Source organism: Cheilinus undulatus, linkage group 5, assembly GCF_018320785.1.
Source record: "Cheilinus undulatus linkage group 5, ASM1832078v1, whole genome shotgun sequence".
NCBI lineage: Eukaryota > Metazoa > Chordata > Actinopteri > Labriformes > Labridae > Cheilinus > Cheilinus undulatus.
The window spans coordinates 44,538,294-44,548,804 of NC_054869.1; the positions used below are offsets into that span (position 1 = coordinate 44,538,294).

Here is a 10,511-nt window from a genome sequence, read left to right on the forward strand (position 1 = left end):
TATCATAACATTTACTGACATTTAGCTGCTCTTTCTTCATCCTCCATCTCCTCTAATCCCCTTTTTTATCCATCTTCAGATCCAGCTTCCCACCACAGGTCCTGACCACAGCTCTTCAGACAGCTCTGACTTCAGCTCCGAAGACGACAGCACCGTCGTCCTCATGAAGACGAGGTCGCGCAGCCCCAGTCCTCGCAAAAAGCACCGCGGCCATCGCAGCGGCAGCCACAGCCGCAGTCGCTCCAGCAGCCCAGCTCAGGCCAAAATCAAAGAGCCCGATGCGGCCGGTGAAGCAGCTGAGTGTGAGTCTACAGGACGTCCAGCAGAGGGCGGCAGCACCCAAGAAAAAGACACAGGGGACGCAGGGGTGTGATGCAGAGCCGAGTCCTGCTGGTGTCACAGGTTACATAACCAACTGTTGTGTCTTTTCTCACATACATCCACCACACTGTATGTTTCCTGTAATGAAATGATACAGTCTCTGATGCCATCCTTTTCAGGAACAGCCCTCCGGTTCGTCCAGAAGGCTTTACTTTGCCTTGAGTTCTGACGATGTGCACATTGTATGATTTTGTTTGTGGCTCTTTCACTCTGTTTCTTCTACCTTTGTCCGTTCTCAGGTGTGGACAGTACAGGGAACTGACACCTTGCATTCACAAATACTCAAGGATTTATAGTCATGTAGAGTAGAACAGAAACCATCTCGTGTTTCCTGGCAGCAGTTTGAAATGAATACCTGCAGTCATTTCAGGAAACTGCTTGCAAACGTCAGAAAACACTCATGAGAGTTCAACATATTGTAAGCAAAAATCTCAGTTTGCTTAAACGTGGAACATGTTTTTATTATTGAACAAATTTGCTCTGAGGTATATGCATTTCATCTAAGGCCTAGTCCACACGTAGATGGGTATTTTCTAGACAGAGGTTTTCCTCCTCTCTTTAAAAAATAATTCCGTCCACACACGCTACATTCTGAAAAATGTCTTCAACCACTTGAAAACGCAAAACTTCAATGTAAAGAGCACATCATGTCAACTAAGTATGTTCCCAGTTGGCTATTTCCATAAATTGGCATTTAGATTGTGTTCTACTGACTAGTCTCGAGGACAAAATGCCCAGAAAACAGTCAAATTCATCACAGGATCATTTCATGTCAGGGGCTAGTATGCTGAGTACAGTGTGGCTAAAGTTAGCAGTTATCTCCACCAGCCTTTGTTACAACTCACATACAACTTTATTTCCATTTACTTATCTAAAATACTGCCATACTGCACTGTTCCTATGACACACTTAACGCTAAGCTTCTCATGTTTATGTCTGGCATGGTGATGGGGGAGAGCTCTGGCAGGATGACAGAAGCCATTAACACCAGTAGCTACAGCGGCTACTGGTCTCAGTTCAGTTTTAAAAGAGTATTTGACTGGGATTTCAGGTCGGTGTTTATTGAAGAAAAAAAAGTTAGATAATTAGTTTAACTGACTTGAAAATCGTATAGTGGCAAATTTGATACCCAAATTTAACCTGCTGACCTCCTGCATCCTTTGGGTCATCAGTAATCTGACCTTCACTGTGCAGGTGAGGCAGCTCACTCTAATACAGCCACAATGTCCTTGACATGTAAAAATGTACACTTCATTCCTCTGCAATGACCAATTTATCTTCAGAGTTGCCTCTCCGACCTGAACTAGGTCTCGTCCTAAAAAACAGTGGTCTCTGTAGTCCATTCAGGCATCTGTTCATCAGCAGCACAAGTTTGGCTAAGTCTGCTGCTGCCATGTACAAGGTACTGATAAAACCACACACCAGTGACATCAAGCAGAGGAGAAACCAGTGCATGGTGTTTTGTCATAAGCCTAAAACTTGTTTTCCCCATCCATGCATAAACACTGTACACGGTGTCTTTAAAAAACCTTCATCCTGGAGGGAGTTTTCAAAATGTGGGTTTTCAGTGAGGTGCAACGCTGTTTGTAAGTTTGTCTGCAAAAGGCCAAAACTCAAAGAAAACCTCTGCTTGAAAAACAAACCTGCCTCCATGTGGACTCTGGCTTAAAGTTCTGCAAACCGAACATGGAGATAACCATACAGTTTGACTGAGTGGAGTTATTTTCCAAAGTCCTGCTCCTGTAATTGCATTCAACAAAACCATAATGCATAACAGAGGGCTGGGCAATATGGACCAAAAATCATATCACCATATTTATGCAAAAATCAGATCATATTGAAACCTGTTTGATACCACAGCAACAGTAATAGAGGAGCAAATAGCGGTTTACTGATGTTAGACTTTCCAAATCTTTAGGGAACAGTATGGTAGCACCAAACAGACTCCTCATAATCCTGACATCAAATATTTTGTTAATTTGTTCAAAATATGGCTGCCTTTTAATAACATTACAACAGCAGAACACTGACTGTCAGCTGACAGTGATCCTGATACGATCATTAAGTTACGTGAACTAGCTAATGTTGGCAAACAGCAGTTTTATTGACTAAAACACTTCTAAGACTCTCTAAATTAATAAAAAAAATTAAAATACCTGCAGCTCCATGTAACAGTTAGTGGTAACAGCTACTGTATGCTCTTTTTGCCCTCCAGGCCTCTGTGTTGGTCATGTGACTGGAAGCTAGCAATATGGGGTGAATTTTTAATATATATATATTTTTTAATTGTCAGAAATTGCAGACAAACTTTAACACACTGTCTAATATGTACAAAATCATTGGCAACATTTCCATAAATTAAGTTTATCAGAATTTTCTATACTCTTGGCCACGTGAGCTAAGATGATAAAATGTCTTTTATGGGTGGTATCAGAAAGTAAAGAAACTTCAGGATCTTTAGTCATACTATTAAGCAGAGGAGAGAGAATGTTGTATATGGTTCAAAATTTTCAAGCTTTAAATAAATAAATAAATCCCTTTCATAGAATCAGTGTGGGAGAGGAATGAATCCTTCAAAATTGCAGACCAACTCCTGTCTAAAAAAAAAATTGTTTACATCATACAAAACTAGAGATGCACATTGGCATGATATTGGTATCCGCAGATATTTTGACTATAAAAATCTCCCTATATCAGCTGTAAATATTGGCCATATTAAAAAATAAGCCAGTGGAGTTATAGGCTGGACCAACGGACCTACATTAGCTGAAGTCTTTTTCTTTCTTCATCATCATTCCTAACACTTTAAAATGTTTTAATGACTGAAATTTGTTTATTTATTATTCATCTGCAAACTTTAAATTTTGTGTTTTCAGGACTGAAGTTTTAGGTCTAAACTACATTTAAATATTGGTATTGGTAAATTTACTACTAAAATTACTTTGTAAATATTGACATATGTAACAAAAATATAGAAAATTGACAATCCTCAGTCATATTTTTCATAAAAGAGGGAGGACACTGCCTAAATTGCATTTTCTTCAACCAGTTCCACCCACTTTTCCAAATGTTGCCAATTTATTTGTGTGAAAAAGTTAGTGAGCAGGAGTTTGCCTTCAGTTTTTGATAAATGAAAACAAATTTCTAAATATTGGCCTTCTTTGTTGCCATGGTATCAAACAACTATCAACATTATTTGTTTTTTTAATACTAATAAAAATGCTCTGACATGCAAAGAAATATAAAGATAATTCTCAATTTAGACTAAACATTTCAAATGGATCATTTTGAGGTCATTAAGCATATAACTTTTAGTGGTTCTTACTGTAAACTATCTCCTTACTTAGCATTAGGCATGCAGTCTATTTTTTAATCCATATGAACAGTATCTGAATCTCATTTAAAACGGTGTCTTAAAAACTCCATAAATCACCCAGCCCTAACATAGCATGCAGGTGGTCTTTCAAATGATCCACCAGTGGGAGTAAATCTCTCCAGGTTTCATCAAATCCGAGCAGAGCTGAAGTAGGTGGAGATGGGGGTTCAGGGGGTTTGGCAGCAGCAGCAGCACATGTCAGGGTGAATGTGAGCATAAAGGCCTTTAAATAGAGCGCCAAATGCAGCGTGGCGTGGGAGACTGGCTGTTAGCTGACACTGCAGAGCTGTCCTGTAGGAGCCAGTTTATTAACTATCTCAGCTGGTGACAACAACAGCATTATCTGAGCCTGGAAGCATGCAGGTCACTGCTGTCTGTGAGATAATGGGCTTCTTCTTTATTCACACAGCACCAAAATTACAGCATAATTTCTTAAAAAGTTGGGATGTTGGAATAGCTGTAAATAAACTGAATGTGATGATTTTCAAAGCACTGAAAGACCATATTTGATTGAAAATAGCACCAAGGCAGCATATCGAAACAGATATTGAAACAGAGAAATTCTGTTTTTTCATAATTATGCACTATTTCAAATTTCATGCAAGGATCATTGTTCAAAACAGGGTTATGTTAATCACTCTGCAGCATCACATCCTCTTGAATTGTTGTAATATTTTCAGCACAATATTTTATATATTCTGTAGTGCTCTTTTATACCCATTTGTTGGGTTGTCAGTATATCGGAACTTTAATAAGATACCTGAAAAATTGCAAATAAAGTTCTGTTTCCCACATGTCAACATAGTGTCATGGTTAGGTGGGACACCCAGCTATATTTGCAGAGACCCAAGTATATTTGCTGAATGTTTTCTCTTGATTTTAAAGTCTGTTTAGGAAGACAGAGAGGCGTCAATTGAAATCGGGACTGGGTAAATTTACATGTTTGATCAATATTTGAAGTAGTTTATCTCCCTTTCTTGCAATGATAAAGCGACTTTTTACATGACAATGAAGTAATTTCTCAAGCTCTCTGCAAAATTGGCAAAATTTTTATAAAATAATAATGGGACAAAAGGGTATAAAACTTTTCCGTTTTGTCCCTTTTCCTTTTTCATGTCATGTATTTTGGTTCAGTCATGCTCCAAACTGCAACATATTCAGTTAGCTAATGTAGAAAGCTTTTGGAAATTTGGGTCATGATTTGACTTAAGACAGACTGGTGGGTCCTGATGCTGAACCAGTTGAGAACCACTGATCTAGTGAATAGTGTCAAAAGAGCAAAGAGACAGAGAAAATAAACCTACCAAATAAGGCAGGGTAAGATGACTCCATCTACCACCCCTGCCACCTAAGTGTGGTATCATTCTGTGGAAAGATACTGAAAGTCCACTGAAACCACTAAAGGAGACTACACTTCAGTGGTTTCCGTCCTACTTAACAGATGGGACCTTCTCTGTTCATCCTGTATTGTATTATTCCTACACTTACAAGTTGTGTCCCACAAGGCTCTGTTCTGGGCCCCCTCCTATTTTTATTGTATATGTTTCCTCTGGCGTCTATTTTCCTTAAAATATAACGTGTCCTTCCACGTTTATTTGTTATTCACAAAATGTCTCAACTTTTAAGAAATTGGAGGTATAGAAAAAAATTGCATTGATTTTTTTTGTTTGTTTAACTCTGCCTTTTTGTCTGTTGTATTAAATCAAATTTTGAGTAAAATTGGCTGAATATCGTCCCAAACATAGCTAAATATCTGAGCAGGAGCGCTACTTGGCTGTGCTTTAACAGGGCTCTGCATTAAACCGAGAGGGAGGCGGACATGTTCCACTGTTGTGAAATATCACCATGCAGCAGTGATATTTCAGCCAAATGAGATGCTTTATTTTTATATGATTTCTACTTTTCAGTTGTGACCTTTTTTTGTACGATTGTTGCCGTTTCCACTCCCTCAGACGCTCCATTGATGACATTGGTGATTAGCTGACAGTGACGATAGTCGCAGTAGTCGTGTTGCATAGTTACTGTGTGACCTCTGATGCACCGTCTTAGACTCTTTGTACTTCTGGGCTGTTAGCATTAGGACAGTGAATACTGTTGTAGCTGTAACCTCAGTGTGTATTTAGTGTGTATGTGTTTTTATGGACGCATCCGTGAGTGTGTGTTTTGGATGGCAGAGCGTGTGTGACTGAATGGGCTGTGACTGTTTGCATGGTTTGCTGCTGGACATACTGTACATTCCGGTACTGTGATTTTGTGCCGTAAAGTGCTGTTTTTGACTCCTCTTTGTTATAATCGTGGCTGTGAACGTTATTAGAAAAACACTGTAAGTCAAGTATAAAGATTTAACTGCAGTGTACGTGTTAGGTGAAGAAAATGCAGGACAGTTAACACTTGCATTCACTTGAAGTTGTTTCAATCATTTCATAGTGCATTCATTCTTTTTCATTTTCATTGAATGGAAATCTTTTGGACCTTTTTGTGTAGAGTGACATGTAAAAAAATGTTAAAGATTGTATGAATTTGTCCTACTCTAGATAATTTAGGCTGGCTACACACTAGACGATCCTCAAATCTATAAAAGAACCGCAGACAAGCATGATTTCAACTGATTTTTATTATCATTATCCTATAAACAACCACACTAGATGATGCAGCCAGGCAACAACACGTGATATGTATTGCATAGCCTGTATGAAGTATCGTATGAAATAGGAGTGAAGGCATTTAAGTGGTTTTTGAAGCTGTCTTTTAAAGCCAATCCATGATGGTCACCTTATCTAAAACACCGTCTCAATCTAACTCAAGTCAGCGCAAAAACAGACAAAGAGGTGTAGGTGAAGTGGTTTTAAAGCCTCCTGACAGACAGCTAAATCTCGTGTTCAGTAGATTATTTCTTTCTTGCAACAATGCTTCTTGGCAGTGAATCTTATATTGTTGGAACGTCTGTGTATTTCTCTTTTAAATGGTTCCAGATTGTAAGGAACATGCATTTGTGGGATGAGCAGCAGAGCTGAGTATGTGTGTCACGCCCATGAAAAATTAGCCAAATCTTCTTTGCCAGTACCAAACAGCTTTTGAAAACATAGAACTGGGTCTTCATATTCTTGGGTTTCGAGCTCCATCCCTATCAATGACCCATTCTTTGACTCATGATTTCCAAAATCTATCAGTTCATTTTGATTCAGATTGGGCATTTCTACAAAGCTTGAAGGTCACATATTTGACCCTTTTAAGACAAGTTTATCTCAGTCGTAGAGGTCCCCAAAACATGCCAGTGAAGTTTGTTGCTGAAAATAACACTCCAGTATCGGATTTTTGCATGTCTAAAAATCCCTCTGTTTCAGCCCTGCTCAGAACAAGCAGTTTCTGTGTCTGTGGCTTTAAATGTTAAAGAACTGTCTGACTCCGCCCCTCTCAGGAAATGGATGCAGCTTAATGGATGTGGTTCTGCTGAGAGGAGGGTCAGGAGAGGAGGGCAGAACTTTCTTCCAAGCAGGGAGAGCCAACTGAACCTGGGGGCGGTGCTAACTCCCCACATGACATCATGAGGGGAAAATCTGAGAACAGCTTGTTTCAGCTGTACAGACAGTTCTTGGACGGAGTGACAATGACAAAAAATGCCTCTGGTCCCTGGCTGTCACCAGAGTGGAGACATAAAAATCAACCTTTCAATAGGGGGTGATTTCACTGACACTACATCTCACAGAAATTTGAGTGATCAGACGTGACTTCAGAAGAAAGACAAATATAAGGAGAATAACTGTCTGGCTGTCCTGGGGTTAGTTCTGTTTTGGAGAGTTAAAAAAAACAACAACTGTGGTTTGTTTATGTGAGACGTTACAAAAGCACTCATGTTGCTGTAGTTAAGTATTCTGGTCTTCTTTTTCAATATTTCTCTTGGCTCCTTAAAAGCACTCATTTGCTTTAGGACGCCTCCTGGTCTGCTCATTCTCACTGACTATTGCTGGTGCTCCATCGTAGGCAGCCCGATCTGGAATCGTAGATCAGTTTCAGATCAGGGCGGCTCTGACAAGCCTTGCATCAGACCATGTTCCTCAGATGATTTGAGAGCCAGTGGGGCCTGAGATCCTCCAGTGTGCCGCCAGCCTCTGATAATCAGTTCTGCAGTCATGATCAGTGACTATCTGTTGTGAAATGAAATCCTCTGTCTACTGAATGTTCTTTCTTTGTAATTCTGTGGCTAAAATAGAAGAAATATGTGTAAAGGACGTATATAAAGTATGGTAAAAATATACAATAGAAGACAATCTATGCCACAAAGATTATTTTACTTAAATTATGTATTTATTTTCTTATTTAATGGTTAAATGAGCCTGAATTCTGCTGGCCAGTGAAGGAGCATTATTTCAAAGGAAATGTCAAAATTATATTAGAGTACTGAGAATTATTTTCTTTTCTATCAGGAAATATAAAGTGATCACATAAAGAGTGCTGTCTGTCCTCAGTCTCCTCATATTTATTGCCATTGCTTGATAAATGGGTAGTAACAGTATGTTTCTTGTGATAGTTTTATAAGTGAAAAGCATGAGATGTTGAAGAGGATTAAAGGTGGGGTGAGCTGAGGAGGGTGGGAGACTTTAGAGACTGATGAGAAAGATCAAGAAACAGAGACTGTGTCAGAGATTATGATGTGTTTTTACAGACAAAATAAAGTTGATGGCCTTAAAAAAACAAAGCGTGTCTCCTTCTTGACTTTATACAATCACTGTGATCAGTATTTAAATCGTTTGTGTACCTTGAGTTGGGGAGCGCTTCATCCAGTAGACCCACCTGATGTCCCAGGGGTGCTTTTAACCCTCAGGTTGGACCTTTTGCAGCCCAGTTGGTGTCCTTCATCTTCATCCAAAGCTTGTTTCTTCTTCTCACTGCAGCCTCTGATAGCACCTGTTGGCCCGTCCTCAGCCTCAACTCTTCATGTCGCTCCTACTCCTCAACACCCAACCTCTATGGGGATAATCTGGGTGCACCAGACGTGTCGTCCTGCGTCAGCTGCGTTGTCTGAGAAATAAAGGCAAACAAAACTCAATAATACAGGTTTGATACCACAGCAGCATAAAAAAGAAGTCCTGGATATCCACTAGTGGGTAATTCTAGAGATTAAAAGGATACTTCAACATTTTGGCAAATTCACCCATTGCCATAATTCCTATAGTCTTAGAAATAGGTTTGTTTCCTTTAGTTGTCGGTGCAAGCTGTTTCTAGATCTGGGGGGACTGATATACCAGCTGCACAGCTAATGCTATGGAGATAGATGGTATTTTTGGCTTTCCCTCATCAAACTCATCAAATACACAATCCAACAACTCCAAAACGCTCTCATGGACAAGTTGTGACCTGTACATTTACCATGCTATGAAATGGAACGTTACGAGACGGAGATGTTTTAAAGCTAAATGCAAAGCTGGAACTACCAAGCAACTACAGCACTGCCACAGGCACACGCTGTGTCACTCTGCCCAGTGGTTTACTCGGAAAGTAGTTCTGAGTATTTTTTTCATAGCGTGGTGAATGTGCAGGTCACAAATTGTCCACAAGAGCGTTTTGGAGTTGTTGGATTGTGTATTTGATGAGTTTGATGAGGGAAAGCCAGCAAGATTGCAGGCAAACTTCTACACTGTCTATATTGCACAAAAATATCGGGAACATTTTGGTACCCAAAGTGTTGTCAGCGTTTTGTCTGCAACTTTGAATGTTACTTGTATTTTTTTAAATACTTTATAAAATCAGCTCTTTCACGTATACTCAAGCACAGCCCTAGATTCAATACAATGTCCAGTATGTGGCCTGTGATCTCAACAATATCATGATACAATTCGGCTAAAGCTGATATGTTGCAGTATAATGCGATGAAACTTGGTACATCAGAATACCTGGTTAAATGAAGAATACAAAAGTACCCTAAGAGGGTAAAGAGCACGCTTAATGACTATTCACTGCAATTTTGCATCAATTTCAACACTTCATGCTTTACTAATTTACTAACACCAACATCCTGCTGTCATCTTCTTCCTTCACTGTCTTTATTTTCAAACTTTATGTAATTAGGAAAACCTCCTTTAGATTAAAAATCTGCAGCAGATGAAAAACAATGAACAGCCAAACACAGAAAGCGTGATACAGTTGTAAGATGTGACACTTAATCATTGAGAACATCTTTAATGTCCAGTTATCGTTTAAGTTACACTCATTCATCTAAGGCAGGGCCACTGTGAAGACTCATGAAGTCAAGACAGTGAGTCAAACTGTCTAAGCCCACTTAAGTGTATTTTTACTTTTAACATCAATAACTGACACCAGCCAAACAAATCCTTGTATCAGCCAAATCAGGACTACAATAGGTTAGAGGATCCATATTTTGTCCCACCCCTACTACAAGAGTCTTCAACACAACAACAGAGCAGCACCACCGTTGATCGTGTAACAGGACTGAACATGAATTAATGTTGATTAATCAAGTAATCAAAGGGTTGTCATGGTACCAGAATTTTAAACTCCAATGTGACACTCAAAGTCAAGCAATCCTAACACCTGCGTCTGTACCACAGCAGCAAAAACAGAAGGCATCCAGTATTTAGTCATTTCTGGGCCTAAACCATCTAAAAGTGCGTGCAACCTCCCCTCCACATGCTCCGTTACTATTGTCACAGGTGAAAGCTGCTCGCTCTATTTGACTTTCTGTGGTCAAATAACCATAACATCACATCCTGCAGACAGCAACAGCAGGTGCGTCTTG

General features: G+C 39.5%; 1 protein-coding gene across 1 annotated transcript in view; it reads left to right on the forward strand.

Moving 5' to 3' along the window:
- inpp5jb (inositol polyphosphate-5-phosphatase Jb) overlaps positions 1-7,056 on the forward strand; it is a 51,083-nt gene extending 44,027 nt beyond the window's left edge. Inside the window, exon 13 of the mRNA XM_041787679.1 lies at positions 80-7,056. Within this exon, the coding sequence (XP_041643613.1) occupies positions 80-373 (294 nt within the window). The 3' untranslated portion in view covers positions 374-7,056. The remainder of the gene's footprint in view (positions 1-79) is intronic.
- Positions 7,057-10,511: the final 3,455 nt, after the last annotated feature.